Source organism: Mirounga leonina, unplaced genomic scaffold, assembly GCF_011800145.1.
Source record: "Mirounga leonina isolate KUSES-001 unplaced genomic scaffold, KU_Mleo_1.0 Mir_127, whole genome shotgun sequence".
NCBI classification, from domain to species: domain Eukaryota; kingdom Metazoa; phylum Chordata; class Mammalia; order Carnivora; family Phocidae; genus Mirounga; species Mirounga leonina.
Genome location: NW_023270316.1, coordinates 74,539,108 through 74,560,102, shown reverse-complemented (window position 1 = coordinate 74,560,102; position 20,995 = coordinate 74,539,108). Strand labels below are relative to the sequence as shown.

The 20,995-nt window shown below is 35.9% G+C and overlaps 1 protein-coding gene across 1 annotated transcript in view; it reads right to left on the bottom strand.

Moving 5' to 3' along the window:
• LOC118009101 (phospholipid-transporting ATPase IB-like) overlaps window positions 1–20,995 on the bottom strand; it is a 217,108-nt gene that overhangs the window by 122,183 nt on the left and 73,930 nt on the right. Inside the window, exons 16-23 of the mRNA XM_035002919.1 lie at window positions 16,405–16,493; window positions 14,849–14,963; window positions 13,734–13,839; window positions 13,089–13,171; window positions 11,849–11,898; window positions 9,393–9,462; window positions 4,733–4,817; window positions 3,108–3,247 (exon numbers count right to left, since the gene is read on the bottom strand). Coding sequence (XP_034858810.1) covers window positions 3,108–3,247; window positions 4,733–4,817; window positions 9,393–9,462; window positions 11,849–11,898; window positions 13,089–13,171; window positions 13,734–13,839; window positions 14,849–14,963; window positions 16,405–16,493 — 738 coding nt within the window. The remainder of the gene's footprint in view (window positions 1–3,107; window positions 3,248–4,732; window positions 4,818–9,392; window positions 9,463–11,848; window positions 11,899–13,088; window positions 13,172–13,733; window positions 13,840–14,848; window positions 14,964–16,404; window positions 16,494–20,995) is intronic.

Sequence of the window (20,995 nt, the reverse complement as noted above, 5' to 3'; positions counted from 1 at the left end):
CATAACAACGTACATGGAATTATCAGTAAGAATCATTTCACAGAACTAGTTGACTCTGACACGTCTTTGGTGTCAGATTCCAATACTTACCTCAAAGTCTGCAGAGAATAGCCATTTAACTGCAACAACAGTTATAACTAATACAACATCAGCTAGAACAGTGGAAATTACAACACAAGTCATGAGGCAGAAGATTAGATGCTCTGGTGGCTAATATAAAGTAAGAAAAATAACAGTCAAAGGACAACTGGAAGGACAAGTTTTTCTAGGTGGCATACAGTTGTTCCAAGCCCAGAAAACTAGAATTGAAGACATAGACTTAAGGAAAAGAAAAGAAAAAAAGTGAAGAATCAAAATTCTTTTAGGCCATTACAGCTTGAAAGATACAGCTTTAAAAAAAAATCCAATTCCCTCTGATCAAAACCTATGTACAACAATCCTCTCATGTATCATTTGCCCCCCTAAATGTGTCCATTTTTCATGAAGTACCCTTCAGTGGGGTACTAGTTCTCAAGATAGGTCTCCCCTGACAGAGATGTAATGAATAGCAAGGTCTAGTCCCCAGCCCCCCAGAAGTTTGGCCCACATGATTCAATACCCAGGAGCTCATCGCTCCTGGGTGAACTGGAAAACATCCTGTGGGGGAAAGGGACACAAATGAATATATTTGACAATTTTCAGTGTGATTTTAACGTCACAGAGCCTGTCATTTGCATAAGTGACTCAGGCTAAAGAGATATCCTAGTCACACTAAACACAGACATTGAGTACTTTGATGCCTGTAATTTTAACCTCATAGTCATGGAGAGAAAATGCAGTAGTTTGTTAAATAGTACAATAGTACTTTGTTAAAGTATCTAAAACTGATTAGATTTCCATTCAGACCTTCCAAGCACTGTATGCTGCTCATCACTCACTCTGACTATACAGACAATCTGTAATGTGGCACTCACCTAGGTCAAAAACCTCCAAGACCAGATAGGAAAAACTGGCCCATGATAGCCCTTCTACCATTTATTACTGCCCTTTGAAGTTGAAGAAAAAGAATCAACATCAAGCCCTGCCAATTATACAGTTATCTACCTTCCTTGGAAAGCAGAGGAGCTTAAAACATTCAACCCCAATATTTCATTCATCTATTCAATTAATACTTGCTGAACACCGACTGTGTGCCAGGCACTGTGTACATGCTGGAGACTAGCATTCAGCAGATGAGTGAACCAGTCAGCTTAAGGCCATGCCACGCCCTGCCCTTGCCACCCACCCACATGACCTGGCAAAGGCAAACTTACTCTTTGACTTCCTTACCACCTATGACTTCCAGATTAAAACTTAAAACTAAAATATAAAATATATCAGTTTGATTAAAAAGGAACTATACAATCTTTCAAGTTCCAGAGGCCAGTTCCTCTTTCTTGCTTTTTTCTTTTCTTTTTCTTTTTTTAAGATTTTATTTCTGAGAGAGAGAGGTGTGTCGGGTGGGGGAGGAGGGGCGGAGCAGAGGGAGAGGGCGCAATCAGGCTCGGCGCTGAGTATGGAGCCTGATGTGAGGTCAGCCTCAGAGTCCTGAGATCATGACCTGAGCCAAAACCAAGAGTCAGAAGCTTAACCCAATGAGCCACCCAGGTGCCCCCAGAGGCCAATTTTCAATTGCCCAGATTTTTTCCCTGTGTGGGAGCAACAAACAACCTGCTGGGAAAATGAGGAAGAGGAGGGTTACATAAATCAGTTCGTCCCTTCGCTGTGCTGTGTCAACAGATGTCGAATAATCACCCACGAGGGCTCCTGCAGCATCTTCCTGCACTTGGTGTGAAGCTAGGTTAGGTTCCTAATTTCTCAACAAAATGACCTTGAAAAAAAAGATGAACCTAATGTCAAGAAAATCCCCCAGTCTATCGGGGCACCTGTGGCTCACTCAGTTAAGCATCTGCCTTTGGTTCAGGTCCCAGGGTCCTGGGATCGAGCCCTGCATTGGGCTCCCTGCTCAGCAAGGAGTCTGCTTCTCCCTCTCTCCCTACCTCATGCTCTCTCTCTCGCTCAAATAAATAAATAAAATCTTTAAAAAAGAAAAGAAAAGAAAAGAAAATCCTCCAGTCTAACTCTGTTCTGGCCATGTTCCTGCAGAAATGAAATGCAGAGCTCATGGAAGCAAATGACAAAAGAACACAAGCCAAGAAACTAAGATAAGAATTGGCCCAGGAGCCACAAGATCCCTGAGGCCACCACAAACAAATTCACAATGATCCTCCAGTGACAATAGTCCAGGGTGCATGAGATCCCCTGGGACAGTAACCACCAGAGAATAGCACAATAAAAGTAATGAAATACCATGACTAATCTAAAAAAATAACAGAAAAATATTCAGTGATATGGAAAAAATTCCCAATTTATTGCAGAGTGAAAAATTTCATGATTTGAGCAGTATTTTTATGGGGAAAATTTGACAGAGATTTTGGGTGAGGGGGGATTTTTTACTTTAAATTTTTATGGGAAAAAGTGTATGTATGTGTATTAAAAACCTACAATGGAATACTACATAGACAATACACATATATGAAAAAAGAGGTTGGAGGATTATACACCAGAATTTAGTCATTAGCCCAACATTACAGATGATTATTATTTACTATTCTGGCTTAGTTTTGTGTGATAAACATGTATTGCTTTTGGATGGGAAAAGTTATAAAAAGGGGTAACAAAATTGAAGTGATTAGGATATAATTCAGAAATGAAAGAAATATTTTGAATATTTTAAGATCTATTTTATGAATTTTCAGTATAAGACAGCTTTATATTTCTGAAGGAAAAAAAAACAATTTAACTGAGATTTTTTTTGTTAAGACTTTATTTATTTGAGAGTGAGCAAGCAAGAGAGCGAGAGAGAGAGGAGACTCCTCATTGAGTTGGGAGCCCGATCGGGCAACAGGGCTCGATCCCAGGAACCTGGGATCATCACCTGAGCTGAAGGCAGACACTTAACCAACAGAGCCACCCAGGCGCCCCATTTTAACTGAGTTTTTAAAATGATATCAAGATATGAAAACGTTGGTAAGTGTATGTTTTCACATATTTAACTTGGCATGTAGAGTACATATCGGGTATGTTACCTTTTCAATATTATCATAACATTTTTCCAAACTCCGCATTCTGTCTTGGATAATTGTACTTGCTTTTTTATACTGCATCAACCACTGCTGATATTCTTCCTCAGTTAAATCTGCATAGGCAACACAGAGAGTTCTCAGCCCTGTAAGAAAGAATGGAATGTAAACTGATCAAGCCATCAGCGATCAGGGAGGAGTACAGAATTTGAAAGCAAAATCCAAAAGTGTAGAGGTCATGGGAATGTGAAGTCCTTCACATGGTCTTACCTGATCTGTCCCTGGCTACCTTGCTGACCTTATTTCCCCTTGCCCCCCCCCCCCCCCCCCCCGGTCATTGCTTACAGTCCTGTCCCTGCTGATCCTCTTACTTCTGGACACTTGAACTTGTTCTGCCCTTGACCTGGAATACTTTCTGCTGGTATTCTCCTTCTCTTCCTTCAGTCTCTGTCTAACTCACCCTATAGAGATAGCACCCCATCATACTCTGTTCCCCTTATCCTGTTTAATTTTTCTCCATAGCACTTATCACCCCCTGACATTATCTATTATTGGCTAATTTCTTCAAGGTATGAGCTATGTTTTGTTCACTTCTGTCCCAGAAGCTTAGAACAGTGCACAGCACTCAATAAATACTCAATAACTATTTGTTGGAGGAAGGAAAGAATGAATAAGGCTTTAGTTTTTCAATTTCAAAGTAAGCCAAATAATCATTAAAATAACAGAAAATTAATTTAAGTCCCGTTTTTGCAAAGAAAAAATTTTAGAAATTATATTGTATCCTAATATTATAGGCTAACTCCTGCAAAATATTCAAATAGTTGAGGATCCCCTAGAAATTAAAGTTCTACAGATAAGCTATAGAAGTTGTTATTCTGTTTTGAGCTCCATTACAATACGGTTCCTATATGCTTATACCTGTTGTAACCTGCCTACAGCTCACTTATATTTTAAGATGGCAGCAAAAGGCCCAAAGTGCAACCTTGCAAAATATCCAGCAGCTTAGAAACTAAAAGGACAAAGTGGGATACTGCTTCCAGGGATTATTAGCTTTACTTTTATGTGATATTACACCTCGATTTTTCAAAACTTCTATAAACTTTTTAGTGAGTGTTGTTCTTATTCAAAACTCACTCATGGAATTTTATTTCTCGAGGTGGGTAACAAGTCAAAATCAGAAGGATAAGAAGAGAATGGCAGGAAAACATCAACTATGTCAGGTTTCTGAGTTATATGCACAAAGTAATTAACTTTGAAATATACAACACATACTGGAAAAACCTCTCTTTTTCCATTAGGGGCCAAGTTCCTACTACAACAAATAGAAACAGATAATAGATGTCTTTGAAGACACTGTTTTTGGAATAAAGGAAGAACTACACAGTAAAAACATACTTTTCAACATTTGCTGGTGGGGAAAGGAAGAAAGGAAAAATAATATCTCAACAGGGTGTGTTTGAGGAACCATTTACTTTTTAAGCAAACAGAAGGCATTACAAAGTCACATATAGGAATGAGCTCCCCTTGCCTACCTATGGGCCAAGCATCAGTGACATGCATTCAGGTTACAATTTTAATATTTAAGAATAGCATTTCAAAAAGAAACAAGATTCTAAACAATTTTCACTTACCTTCTTTGGCAAAATATTCCAGGTGGGTTAATGTCTCCTTCATAAAGCGAGAATCTTCTGAAAGTCTCTCATAAATCACTGTATCCTATCCGGAAAAAAAAAAAAAAGTTCTTGTGACCAATATCTTACCTAAGCCTAACAATCCAAATTCTAAATACTGCATTATAATTTTATTGTTATATCTAATAGATGTGAAGGAACCCAAGAAGCCCCAGGGAAGGCACAATTCCAAAAAGGATACATTACATACAGAGGAACAGAGATAACAGATTGCTCATTGAGAATGCAAGTGAAGCACATGCTTTAAAAAACTGAAAGAAAAAAAATTGTCAACCTAGAATCCTATATTCAGCAAAAATTTCAAAATGAACACCAGAGAAAATAAAGATGAAATAAAAATCTTTTCAGACATAAACAGTCTGAAAAAACTTATCACCAACAGATCCATGCTATAAGATATGGTAAAGGGAATCCATCAGACAGAAGGAAATTATAGCAAATGGAAATATGAGTCTGAAGAGCATTGAAAATGGTAATGACATGAGTCTGTATGTGTGCGTGTGTATATATACACATATATATGGATATGGATATATATACAATATTTTTCTTGTTATATATTTTATTAAAAAAGGATAATTGCTTGAACAAACTTAATGTAGTGTGAAATTTATAACATTTGTAAAATTAAAATGTCTGACAAGAGCACAAAGATTGGGAGGAGAGAGATGGAAGTTCAGAATTGTAATTCTTATACTACACATGAAATAGTATATTATCACTTGAAAATAGAAAGTAATAGATTGAAGGTGCCTACTAACAACCACTAAAATTTTTTTTAAAGGAAAGAAATTGGAATTATATAATACTCAAGTAATTCTTGGAATAAAGGAAAAAAGAACTGGGACAAATAGAAAATAAATTGCAGGATGATGTATGTAAACCCAGCTGTATCAGTAAGCACACATGTAAATGGTCTAAACACCCAGTTAAAAGGCAGAGATTTCCAAAACACAAACCAACTACATGCTCCCTGGAAGAACCAGACTTTACATATAAAGACACAAATGGGTTAAAGAGGAAGAAAAAGATATATCCTACCCAACGCTAATCAAAAGTAGCCAGGAATGGCAATATTATAACCAGACAATAGAGATTTCAGAGTAAAGAGAATTGCCAGGGATAAGGAAAATCATTTTGGAATGACAGAAGGGTCAATTCATCAAGAGGAACTAGTAATTCCGAATGCTTATGCATCTAATAAATTAGTTTCAAAATGAAGCTAAAACTAATAGAAGTAAATGCAATGATGTAAAAACTAACAGAACTTCAAGATGAACATCACAAATCCACAATGACAGTTGGGGATTTCAATATCCCCCTATCAATTATCTATCAATAATTGATAGAACAAGTAAATGAAGCATCATTAAGGATATAGAAGATTTGAACAACACTATCAATCAACTTGACTTAACAGATAGTTATAAACTACTTCACCCCAAAACAGCAGAATATTCAGGCTTTTTAGGTGCATGCAAAACATTTAACATTAGATAAGTCACAATGTGAGCCATAAAACAAGTCCCAATTAAATTAAAAGGATTCACGTCATATAAAGTCTGTTCTCTAATAAAATGGAATTATGTTATAAATCAATTAAAGGAATATTTCCAGAAAATTCCTAAATATTTGAAAACTAACCCACTTCAAAATAACCCATGAGTCAAAGAAGAAATCAAAAGAAAACTTAGAATATAGAATATTTTGAACTGAATGAAGATGAAAATGCAACACATCAAAATTTGTGACATGCTGCTAAAGCAAAGATTTGGAGGATATTTATAGCACTAAACATTTGTATTAAAAAGAAAGGTCTCAAATCAAGTTCTGCCTTAAGAAGCTAGAAAAAGAGGAGCAAATCAAACCACAAGTAGGCAAAAGAATGGGAATAATAAAGAGAAATTAATGAAACAGAAAACAGAGAAACATTCAAGAAAAGTCAAATCTGAAAGCAATTTCTTTAGGAAGATCAATAAAACCTATAAATGAAAAAATAAATAAAACCAATAACTGTCTAGCTAGCCTACCCTGAGGTCCAGATGGCTTTCTGGTAAATTCTAACAAACATTTAAAGAACAAATAATCTCAATTCCATGCACACTTTTCCAGAAAACTGAAAAGGAAAGAGTCCTCCCCATTAATTTTATAGGGTCAGCATTAAAAATCAAACAAAGACATTACAAGAAAAGAAAATTAAAGATCGCTATCCCTTTTAAAAGTAGATGCAAAATTCTAAATAAAACTTTAAGAAAGTGAATCCAACTATACATAAAAAGGATAATATATCAGAACAAATGGGGCTTATCTCAGGAATACAAGATAGGTTTAACGTTAAAAAATCAATTCAATGTAATTTATCATATTAACAGGCACAAAAGAAAAAATCATATTAGTATCTCAATCAAGTCAAGAAAAGTATTTGACAAAATTTAACATCCATTACCGATTTTTTAAAATCTCAACCAACTAGGAATCAGGGGAAATTTCCTTAGTATGATAAAAAGCATCTTCAAAAAAAGTATAAAACTCATATGGAAATGCAAAGGTTCCAGAACATTCAAAACAACTTTGAAAAAGAACAAAATTGGAGAATTCATGATATCTGATTTTAAGACTTATTATAAAGTGATATAATCAAGACACTGTGGTATTGGTGTAAAGATAACCAACAGAACGATGAGAGAAAACAGAAAGTCCAGAAATAGACCCACATATATATAAACAGTTCATTTTTTACAAAAGTGCAAAGGCAATTCAGTGAAGAATGAATAAACAGTTTAATAAATGGTGCTGTGAAATTAGATACTCATCTGTAAAAAATGAACTCCTACTCATGTCTCATACCATATCCCAAAATCACTCAAGATGGATCCCAGAAGCAAGTATACAACCTAAAACTATAAAAGGAGGAGAAAACAGGAGGAAATCTTTGTGACCTTGAATTAGGCAAAAATTTGTTAGCTAAGACACTAAAAGCATGACCCATAAAGGAACATATTGTTAAATTGGACTTCATCAAAATTACAAATTCCTGTTCTTCAGAGACCTGTTAAGAGAATGAAAAAAGCCACAGATATTTGCAGATCATGTATCTGATAAGGGACTTATATCCAAAAATTAAAAAAGAACTCTCAAAACTCAATACAAAGAAACACAAACAGTTATAAAAACAGGGACAAATATTTAAACAGACATTTCACCAAAGAAAATAAGTGGATGGTGCACAGAAAAGAGTTACCATAACAAGTCAGAGAATGTTATCCTTAGAAAGACCTCCTTACAAGGTTGGTTCTTGGCTGGCGTCTAAGGGACTTGGCTGGTATTCAATTCTTTGAGCTGATATAAACTTTCCCTGTATAACACCCATGGGAAGCCTGCACATGGATTCCTCCAGACTCTGCCTGTCTTTTTCCCTTATAATCTGGTTGTGTATCCTTGCTACATTACTATAATACATCTTAGCCATGCATATAATCATGAATCCTTTTAGAGATCCACTAAAAACATATGGGTAATCTTGAGAACCCCCAACACAGATGGCAAATAAGCACATGAAAAGATGCTCACTATCATCAGTCATGGCATGGAAATGTAAATTAAAATCACAATGAGATACACACCTATGAGAATGGCTAAAATTAAAGAGACTAACCATGCCAAGTGCTGGTGACAATTGCTGGTAGGAATGTGACCACAGTTTGGTGGTTTCTTAAAAAGTTAAAATACACCTACATTGATCTAGCCATTTTACTGCTAGATATTTACCAAAGAGAAATGAAACTATGTGCCCATACAAGGACTTGTACACAAATGTTTATAGGAGCATTGTTTGTAGTAGACAAAACTGCAAACAAAAAGTCCATTAACAGGTGATGGATGAACAAACTGATATATCCATACAATGGAATACCATTCAGCAGTATGAAGAAATGAACTATTAATATGAGCTACAACATGAATGAATTTTAAAATAATTATGAGTAAAAGAAGCCAGACAAAAAGCCATATATCCTATCTGACTTTATATAAAATTTAGTAAATGCAAATGAATCTATAGTGACAAAAAGCAGATTGGTGTCAAAACTTATCAAAATGTACACTTTAAATATGTGCAGTTTATTTTATGTCACTTTTACCTGAATAAAGCTATTTTTCTTTTAATTGCCTATGGCTGTGAACAAATATATAAGTGCTTAAAAAAAAAAGGGTTTGTACAGAGGTTAAGCCATTTCCTGAGATTTACCAAATCCAAACACTTTGGGCTGGAAACTGGGATCAAAATTCCTGCTACAAACCCTTAGCCTCAACAATCTAATCATTAGTTCTCTGCAGAACAATTGAGTGACAACAAATTTGTCACTGACATTAAAGCTTAATAAACACTCTGGTGTGAACCACCATAAATTTCAATGGGCTTGACTGTTGGGGAAGCTTTGGGGCTACTCTGTTTCAGTCTTGGATAATGTTCTCAACAACCAGCCCAACAGCAGACACAAAGTAACACCATTTTAAAATCTTGTGAAGTTGTAAAAGGCTTCCTACAAGTTGTTGAAACAGAGGGAAGGAGTTAATATGAATAATGAATCCCTATACTCACAGCCCCTTTGCAGTAGAGCCGGAGATTTCCTGTAGGAGTTCGGACAATTACAGACATCCTTTTTCTATTACTAAAATAATATGAAAATTATTATTAGCTTCTATGTTCCTCAGTACATGGTGCTAAGGCACACACACGAAACCAAATTTACAAGTCCTCAGCTGACCGTTAGTGAAAAGGCCAATGTGTTTCTTGCCAGTCTCCTTTTCTGATTTACCTACTTTCTTAAAATGAGATTCTTTAAAAAAAAAAAAGAGAGGTGCCTGGGTGGTTCAGTCATTAAGCGTCTGCCTTCGGCAAAGGTCATGATCCCAGTGTCCTGGGATCGAGCCCCGCATCGGGCTCCCTGCTCAGCGGGAAGCCTGCTTCTCCCTCTCCCACTCCCCCTGCTTGTGTCCCCTCTCTCGCTGTCTCTGTCTCTCCGTCAAATAAATAAATAAAATCTTTAAAAAAAAATTAAATTAAATTTAAAAAGATTTTATTTATTTATTTGACAGAGAGAGAGCACAAGCAAGGGGAGCCCCCGATGCGGGGCTCGATCCCAGGACCCCAGGATCATGACCTGAGCTGAAGGCAGACGACGCTTAACCGACTGAGCCACCCAGGTGCCCCTTAAACTGAGATTCTAATACAAATGTTCACCTTCTACTACTACTATTTCTCAGTTACTCTTCTTTTCTTCCATGGAAATTTACTGGAATAAAAATATATATAATATACATTACTTATATATTATATCACATATATTATATATTGATATGTTTTACATTAATATTACTATATTCATTCATATATTATATAATACATACATAACATACATTTATCATGTATTACACATATAAGACATAAATTATATATACATGTAGCATATATAATGTAATCTCTTAAGAACCGATAAGGAAAGAGGAAAGCAGCCCTGGTCGTGTATTTTTCAGTCCTCACAACATCTCTATGAATTAGATCTTCCTGTCCCATTCTGCTGCACAGAGTTGTTAAACTGCTGGTTTGTTATTTTTACGTATAGTTATTTTTATGCATAGTTCTGTCTCAATGCCCTCGGGATTTTTAGTTTTGCTCTTGTTTTTTATGATGGTAGATAGAACTTAAACTCATTGCTTTTATTCCTGATTTAGCAGCCCAAATAGGCTTGAAGAGCTCCCCTCTCCGCCTTATCCCACACATTGCCAAAGCAAACTGGACAAAATAGGTTTGGTTTCTTTTTTTTTTTTTCCTTCTTCCACATCTTGCCATTCCCCGACTATAACACTTGGATGGCTCTCCATGGCCTATAACCACTTTTTAAGAGACCCAAATCAAACTGTCACTCAGCACCTTCTCAGATAATCGTCATATCCCACAACCCTATGTGTTGTACGATCCAAGGAGGGTCCCAGTGAGTAATCCTACACCCGAGCACTTGAGCTAGAAAGTACTTGTCAAAAGGGACAGAGACTAGCAATTGCTTTACCTACTTAGCTGTTAGAACACTACTAAAGGCAATTGAGTTATTTAAGTGTCACCTAGCTAAGAGCTCATATTTTAAGGACAGGAAATGAGTGTTCCAGTAGTAGGGAAAGCTAGAATGAACATTAAGATACATTTTCTTATAAAAAAAAGTTTTTAGAAAAAGCTTTCCTAGAGAAAAGAGAAGCTGACAACAACTTTACGAGGTTCAAAGCTTTTTGTGTGTGTGTGTCATTGGCCAACAAGGCATTAAAAAAATATGATTTAAAAAATCATCTGGCTTTAAAAAGAATGAATTATTCCTTTTCTAAATTTCTAGCATTTCCTTTTCTAACTTTTCAGATTCCACATTAGAAATGCTCAGATGGTCTAAGAGATGAGACTTTGTGAGTCTTCAAAACAGGACAATGAAAATAAAATCATCACCAATATTCCCCCACTAGGCTTTGGGGATCAGGCCACAGTGGCTGGACCAGGAGGCCCTCTGAAGTCTATGGGAGAGAAGGATTTGGACGCACATTGTTTCCTTTGGGGGAGACAAAAAGGAATTAATTCCCTATCTCTTTTTAAAGAAATAGTTTTAAGGAAATAGTTTTAAAGAAATAGTCTTGGAAAAAATAATATCCAATATTCATCCATTCATCAAATATTTATTGAGCACTTACTTCCACAGAAAGTGACTCCCGCCCTCCTGGAACTGAGAGTCGAGTTGGCAACACAGTCAGTAAGTAGTAACCCAGATGTAAACCTCAAGTCTGACTCTGACCAGTGCTAGAAAGGAGAGGTGTGGGACCTCCTCTCAGCTACAAAAAGGGATTTGGCCTAATGATGCCCAAAGAAGTGAGCACCAGGCTCAGATTAAAAAGTGGATGGAAGCTAACTAGAATTTTGTGATTCTATATCAAAGTTTTGATTTGCATTACCAAATCTCAACTGAAGAGTCACAGAAGGAGCCCCGGGGGATACATGAACAGAATGAAAAGATATCTTACCTAGAAAACTCCAGGACATTAAGAATTTCAAATGTGAAGTTTTCTCCCATCTACAGGAAGATAAGACAACATCTTCTTATCCGAGGGGGAAAAAAAAAAGTACTCATCCTGCAAAAGAGCTCATTCTCCCAATCAGAAAAAAGTTTTACCTACCCTACAACTACACATCTTTTTCAAAATAACACATTTCCTTGCAAACCTGATGAAATAATGGTGCCCTCTTCTGGCAAGAACATTGTTTGCAAACTGGGGACTATTGGCAAAAATGCTTCTCATAGGGCAGATTTAAGACTAAAACACCTCTTTAAATATAAAATCAGCACTACTAGAAACATTTTATGGATACTCTCATGTTGCAAGGTTATACGGAGTAAGTGAGACAATCAACAGCAGAAATGGAAAAACAAGTCTTTTCATAAAATTGCACAGATCAAACAAAATCCTTAATCCTTAGATAATTTGAAGAGGTAACCAGGGAAAGAGATGGCATGCTATAAAATTCTATATCAATAAAACCTGCATTCTTTTCTAAATTTTTCCAGTTACAGCCTCTTGATTTCCTGTAGCCATGATCAATTCACCAATAAGGCAATTCAGAATTTCAAATAATTTGAGAGTTGTCCATGTGACACATACCACAGATATAAAGATGAATCAGTCAGTCCATTCTGCTAAGGACTGAATGTCTAGTAGACATCCCTAACTACTGCATTATTAGTGGGGAAAAAAATGAGTGTGTTGGGCACCATGTTCACATTGCTTCAATTCTTCCCCATAATATCAAAGGCTTGTGGTAAGTGGTCATCAAGACAAAACAAGAAAAATATATACATAATATATATTACATATAATGAACAAATCAACACAAAAAGAAAACTCACCAAAAAAGTTTGAAAATTTTTAATTTTTCATTAAAAAATAGTATATTTCTTGAAGATCTGATGATTCTTTTTTAAATAGCTCACTTTTATTGAGCACTCTCTCTGCTCCAAGCACTAATTCCAATTACTGTACATATATTAACTCATTTAATCCTCACCAAAAACCCTATGACATGCATAAGAAGATTGGGGCAAAAACAGAAGTTAAGGAACATGCCTGAGAATATGGCTGGGAAAGTGTGGGTCCAGGTGGGAATCCCTGGCACTGAGATTCCAGAGCTTCTCCACTCAACTACTCTACTTGTGTCTCTCTGGAAGGGGAGTGTCAACCATGAGAAAGCATGTAAGACGTTACTCACAGCTTCTACAGTGACAGAGGTTGGCGTTCTTGTAGTAAAAACAAAGCCAAGCTTCTTCACTCCTTTCACTAACGCTGCTTCATCTGTCAATAAAAAGTCTGTATTAATGGAGATGGAGCAAATACGTGAATACCGAATTTAATTAAAACAGATTTCCATTCTCCAGTACTAAAACACCATGAATTTTTTTTTAAACTTGGCTTTTTTTTTTTTTTTTGGATCCAAATGTACTTACCTAGGTAGCAGAAGGCATTCATAAAAGAGGAAATTTGGTTAAATAGGCCTTTTTCAGTGGGGTTAAGATATAGTTCTTTCTTAGTACTCATTATGATTTTGTTCTAAAGCCATTAATAGAATCTCCACAACATGGTGTGGTGCCTTAACCTTACTCCTGCCTTGTTACTGGTTATAAGTAAATGTTCTATTGAACCCCAGCCCAGAGGGCCCTCCTGACCAGCCTCCTTATGGCAGTCTTTGGGGGTGTAGGGAGGAGCCCCAGTAAATACCCAGTACCATGAATACCCCTGACCCATGAGAAGTCCAGGCAAGGAGCAACACAGGAGCAATCCAGGGATCAGCAGGAGTATCTCGCCTCTTCTCAGGGCTCATCACCTACCAGGAGCTCTAGGGGCACACAGCACCTACCTGGGGAGGAAGCCTGGTAGATTATATCCTTTCCATCTCTCTCAGGAACAACAGTGTGGCACACACATAACAGGGTAAGAAATTCCTTTATATAATCTTTCGTGGGCTATAAAAAAGGCACAGAGCTAATGAGTCTCTTCCAAGACCAGTGACATAAGACTTAATATATAGTCTGCAATTTGTATCAACTGTGGTTTCACTTCAGGTACACAGAGCCAGGCACTGACTAAAAACCATATCACACATTCAAAATGTGTTGGTAGAGTGGCCACCGAGGTGGAGACAGTGCAGGGCTGGGGAGACCTCAGTGAAGGTGACGCTGTTCTCCTGGAGCTTCTAGTCTCACTAGGGAAAGAGGTTTTCTCAAAGCTGGAGGAAAAAATAGGGGTTGTTACAGAGAATAGAGGGGCCTATTTTAGGGAGGTGATCAGGGGTGGGGGGATACATCGAGGAGATAATATTTAAATTAAGACCTAAATGGAAAGGTTAGTTAGCTGTGTTCACTGACATGTGACTGTGGTACATACTAGGCAAAGGGAATAGCACTTTCAAAGGCCCTGAGTCAGGAAACAGATTCATAGGTTTGTGAACGTCAAGATAAGTGTGACTCCAGCATCTTGAACAAGGGGAACAGTGACACAGAATGAGTATGGAGAGAAAGCCACAGTAATGAATTAGGATTTTATCTTAAGAAGGGCTGCTAGTTCGCTGAAGGTTTTTAAGCAAAGGAAGGGCATGTACAGCTTTATGTTTTAAAAGATCACTTTTATTTTTGAGAAGATCAAGATTTCAAATCAAGTAGATCAGTATCTTAAAACTGGTAAATGAAGATATTGGTAACATACAATAGAACCAAATAGCTTAGAAGCATTTAGAGATTTTCTTACATAGATTGCTACATAGTAAAATATTCCTTCTTAATGTTTGGATTCATTGACACCAAGTTTAGCACAACCTTCCTAATATCAGTATGAAGTCCACTGTTTATTAACATCAAAAAAAAATTCAAGACTCTTTGCTGGCTGAGAAAATTATACCTTTTAATAAACCATAAATATTTTTTAAAGTTAGGTAGCATTACCCCTGTTGGCTTTGAGTGAAAATAGCAGACTTACGTGGCCATTTTCAAAGTTCTGCAGTAATTTTGGGTCATTAAATTCGCAGGACTCTGTGATGACAGAGGGTGACAGACTGAGGAAGAATAGAGAAGATTTGTTGTAATTAAAATTCCTGATGGGGCCAGTCAGCAATCAAGTGGACCTCAAGTGAACACGTTTTTAGTAAGTTACAGTATCGAGTCTGTAGAGCTACCACCGACCCTTGAGTAACATGGGTATCAACTGTGCAAATCCCCTTATACACAGATTTTTATCATACAGTCAATGTATTTTGTCTTCTTTGTAATTTTCTTAGTATCATTTTCTTTTCTCTAGCTTTATTGTTATAGCACCCTATATAATACATATACAAAATGTGTGTTAATCAACTGTTTATATTATCTGTAAGGTTTCTGGTCCAACAGTAGGCTCTTAGTAGTTAATTGGGGAGGTAAAAGCTATACACGGATTTTCAGCTGCATGGGGGGTGGTCAGCACCCCTAGCCTCTGTGTTGTTCAAGGGTAAACTATATAGTAAATATTTAAAGCTCTGTCGAATTATAATCCTATCAGTCCTCAAGTTGCAAAATGGCATTAGAAAATGCCTAAATTTGTGTGGAATCCCATATAGTTATACAGAATCTAAGACAGAGTAACTATAAAAGCATTAAATCAAAGCCTGGATTCTGGGTTCTGGGTTCTTTGAATATCACATGGGAAAGATCTATCCAGGGGAGATTTCTGGGAGCTGCCTTGTAGGGCTTGACAAGGGACAGTTGTGTTATCATATATCAGAACTCCAGCACTGGTAAAAAGTCCATGGGAGGGGGGTGGGAAGGGAGGAACATGGGCAAAGTAGAAAAGAATGTTGTCTAGTTACCTTAATTTTTCCAAATCGATATCACTTCTGTCTGACTGATTTCTGAGGGAAAATGAGGGAGGAAATATAATGGTTTTAAGACTATAGATATAAAATGCTTTAGGAATTCTAAGCACATATAAAAGCAAATATAAACCTTATTTTTTTAACAACTGCAAATTTTCATTTAGGTTACATTAAGTTTTATTTATTTTTTTATTATGTTATGTTAATCACCATACATTACATCATTAGTTTTTGATGTAGTGTTCCATGATTCATTGTTTGCTTATAACACCCAGTGCTCCATTCAATACGTGCCCTCTTTAATACCCATCACCAGGCTAACCCATCCCCCCACCCCCCTCCCCTCTAGAACCGTCAGTTTGTTTCTCAGAGTCCGTAGTCTCTCATGGTTCGTCTCCCCCTCTGATTTCCCCCCCTTCATTTTTCCCTTCCTGCTATCTTCTTCTTTTTTTTTTTAAACATATAATGTATTATTTGTTTCAGAGGTACAGGTCTGTGATTCAACAGGCTTACACAATTCACAGCACTCACCATAGCACATACCCTCCCCAATGACTATCACCCAGCCATTTCATTCAGATATAGCTATGTTATTAGAAATTCATATAAGTTTTGAAGTAAATAAAGGCTAATTAATTTAAGACAAAAATGAGAATTTTCAACAGAGTATGGCAATAAGAACACTTACCCATAAATTATACCTGCAATGGTACACTTCTTAAATGTCATAATATTGCAAGTGAGGGTTCCTGTTTTATCAGAAAATAAGTATTTTACCTAAACAAAGAAAAAACAAACATGATAACATAAATATAAGCTATATTTACAGAACAAAGACAAAATCAAGTTCTTTCTCTTCAAATCCTCAAAATCTTTGAACTTTTAGGAAACAAGAAGTTCAGTCTATAAAAATTCTACCTTTAATATTTATACTTCTTTCAGAGATTCTCTTTTCTTTGTTTTACACGGCAGGGAAATTTCTAGGTTAATAAGCAAAGTAAATTTCAAGCCATCAAACCTAAGAAAATCAGAAGTCCAAGTTCATTTTTTTGCCACAAGAAATCTCATCAAAAGTCTCTAGAAAACATTAAGTAGATATATAGATACACACACACACACACACATACACACACACCCCAAAACCAAAGACACCACAAGAAAAAAAATTACAGGCCAATATCCCTGATGAACATAGATGCAAAAATACTCAACAACATATTAGCAAATCGAATTCAACAGTACATTGAAAGGATCACACAACATAATCAAGTGGAATTTATTCTAGGGATATAAGAATAGTTAAATCAATGTGATTTACCACATTAACAAAATAAAGGACAAAACATATGACCATCTCAATAGAGGCTGAAAAAGCATTTTACAAAATTCAATATCCATTTATGATAAAAACTCTCAATGAAGTGGGGTTAAAGGAAGAAACCTCACCATAATAAAGTCAATGTGACAAGCCTGCTGGTAACACCAGTGGTCAATGGTGAAAAGCTGAAAACTTCTCCTCTAAGATCAGAAACAAGAAGGGGTGCTTCCTCTCACCACTTTATTCAACATAGCATTGGAAATCCTGGCCAGAACAATTAGGCAAGAAAAGTGAGAGGCATCCAAATTAAAAAGGAAGATGTAAAACTGTCACTATTTGCAGATGACATTTCATATATAGAAAACCCTAAAGACTGCACCAAAAAGCTGCTAGAATCAATGGATTCAGTAAAGTTACAGGATATAACGTCAACATACAAATATCTATTGCATTTTGTTTTCTTTTCAATTTTATTTTTTATTTTTGGGTTTTTTAAAAATAGACTTTATTTTTTAGAGCAGTTTTAACAGCAAAATTGAGTGGAAAGTATAGAGTTCTCATATATCTTCTGCTCCAACACATGCATAGCCTGTCCCACTCCTGCCATCCTGCCCCAGAGTGGTACATCTGTCACAGTCAAAAACCCTACACTGCCTTATCATTATTACTGAAGTCCATAGTTTACATTATGGTTCACTCTTTTCAATTTTAATTTTTTAAAAATTTTTATTTAAATTCTAGTTAGTTAATATATAGTGTAATATTGCATTTCTATACATTAATAATGAATTACCAGAAAAAGAGAAATTAACAATTTCATTTACAATTGCATTAAAAAGAATAAAATACCTAGGAATAAATTTAAGCAAGGAAGGGAAAGACCTATACACTGTTAAAAAAAAAAAAAAGTGAAAAAGACACAAACAAATGGAAAGATATTCCACATTCATGCACTGGAGGAATTAACATTGTTAAAATGTCCATGCTACCCAAAGCAAACTACAGATTCAAAGTAACCCCTATCAAGATTCTCATGGCATTTTTCACAGATTTAGAACAAACAATCCTAAAATGTGTCTGGAACCACAAAAGACCCCAAATAACCAAGGCAATCTTGAAAAAGAACAAAGCTGGAGGCAGTATGCTTCCTGATTTCAAACTATGTTACAAAACTATAGCAATCCAAATGTATGGTATTGGCATAAGAACAGACACATAGATCAATGGAACAGAATAGAGAGCTCAGAAATAACGAACACACCTATCATCAATTAATTTACAACAAAGGAGCCAAAAATATACATTAAGGAAAGGATAGTCTCTTCAAAAAATGGTATTCAATAAATAAATGACAGTCTCTTCAATAAACTGGATAACTACGTGCAAAAAAATGAAACTGGACCACTTTCTTACACCATCTACAAAATCAACTCAAAATGGACTAAAGACTTGAACAGAAGAACCTGAAACCATAAAACCTCTAGAAGAAAACATAGGTAGTAAGATCTTTGATATCAATCTTGGTGAGGATTTTTTGGATTTGACACTAAAAACTAAGACAACAAAAGCAAAAATAAACAAGTGGGACTACATCAAATTAAAAAGTTTTTGTAAAGCAAAGCAAACCATCAACAAAATAAAAAGGTAACACAATGAATGGGAGAAAATGTTTGCAAATCATATATTTGATGAGGGGGGTTAATATCCAGAATATATAAAGAACTCATATGATGCAACAGCAAAATAGCAATCCAATTTAAAAAAATGAGGAGACGATCTCAATAGACATTTTTCCAAAGAAGACATACAAATGGCCACCAGACACATGAAAAGATGCTCAGCATCACTAATCATCAGGGAACTACAAACCAGAACCATAATGAGATATCACTTTCACACCTGTTAGAATGGTGATTACCAAAAGATAAAAAATAACAAGTGTTGGTGAGGATGTGGAGAAAAGGGAACCCTTGGTGCACTGTTGGTGGGAAAGTAAATTGAGACAACCACTAAGGAAAATAGCATGGAAGCTCCTCAAAAAATTAAAAATAGAACTACCAGCAATTCCATTTCTGGGTATTTATCTGAAGAAAATGAAAAAACTAATTTGAAAAAATATAAGTACCCCCATGTTCATGGCAGCATTATCTACAATAGCCAAGATGAAACAACCTGAGTGTCTGTCAATGGATGAATGGATAAAGAAAATGTGGTGTATATATAATGATACATAATTATGCACACACGTGTGCACACACACACAATTCAGCCATAAGAAAGAAGATCTTGCCCTTTGTATAACGTTAAAAGACTTTGAGGGCATTACGCTGTCTGAAATAAGTCAGACAAAGAAAGACAAATACCACATGATCTCACATGTGCGATCTGAAAAACAAAAATAACTAAACTCATAGCTACAGAGAACAAATTGGTGGTTGCCAGAGGCAGGGAGTGTTGGGTGAGCAAAATGGGCGAAGGGGGTCAAAAGGTACAAACCTCCAGTTATAAAATAAATCCTGAGCATGGTGATTATAGTCAATAATACTATATTGCATTTTCAAAAAAAAAATACTGTATTGCAAATCCAAAAGTTCTCATCACCAGAACTCTAACTATATATGGTGACAGATGTTAACTAGATGTATTGTGATGGTCATTTTGCAATATTTACAAATATCAAACCATTATGTTGTACACCTGAAACTAATATAATCATTTGTGTCAATTATAGCTCAGTAAAAAAGGGAAAGAGGCAGTGTTAAAGCATTTTTTATTATGGTAAAATGTACTTAGATAAAATTTACCATTTTAACCATTTTTAAGTGTTATTGAGCACATTCACATAATTGTGCAACCATCCTCACCATCCATCTCCAGAACTTTTTCATCATCCCAAACTGAAACCTCTTATCAACAATATAGTAACTCCCCATTCTTTCCTCTCCCATAGTCCCAGGTAACCACTATGCTGCTTTCTGTCTCTATGAGTCTGACTATTCCAGGTACCTCATATAAGTGGAATCATATACTACTTGTCCTTTTGTGTCTGGCATGTTTCATTTAGTATGAGATCCAAGGTCCACCCATGTTGTAGCATGTTTCTGAATTTCGATCATTTTCGGGGCTGAATAATATTCCATTGCATGTATATACCACATTTTGTTTAACCATTTATCTATTGATGGAAATTTCAGTTGTATCCACCATTTGGCTATTGTGAATGCTGCTGCTAAAAACATCTGCATATAATACCTGGTTGAGTCCCTACTCTCAATTATTTCATGAAAATATCCAAAAGTTGGATTGTTGGAATATATAGTAATCCTCAGTTTAATTTTTTGAGGTTCCACCATACTGTTTTCCACAGTGGCCGCATTATTTTATATTTTCACCAGTAGAGCACAAGGGTTCAACTCTCTCCACGTCCTCACGAACACTTGTTGTTCTCTGTTGGTATTATTGTTTTATAGTAGCCATTCTAGTGGGTGTGAAATGGTGTCTCAATGAGGCCTTAATTTGCATTTCCCTAAAGATTAGTAATGTTGACCACTTTTCATGTGCTTATTGTCCATTTATGTATATTCTTTGGAGAAATGCCTATTAAAATCCCTTGCCAATTCTTGAATTGGGTTATTTGTGGTTTTGAGATTGAGTTGTAGTTTTTTGATATATTCTGAATATTAAATCCTCTATTGTCTTCTGTTTTCAATTTCATTGATTTCTGCCCTTATCTTTAGGTATTACCTACATAAACAATATAATTAATTTTTAAAGCTTGAGTTCCACAGCCAGTTTTATTCTATTTAATTACCACTCTAAAGAGGCTAGAGTCAACTGACAAGGCAACTTGTCAGTTTCCCAATTGTCAACAGAAAACATGTTTAGAGAATTAGCAAGTAATCAGATTTTCCTAAGCAGAAAAGTTGCTAGATTCCATCCTCCTTCATCTTTACTTGTCCAA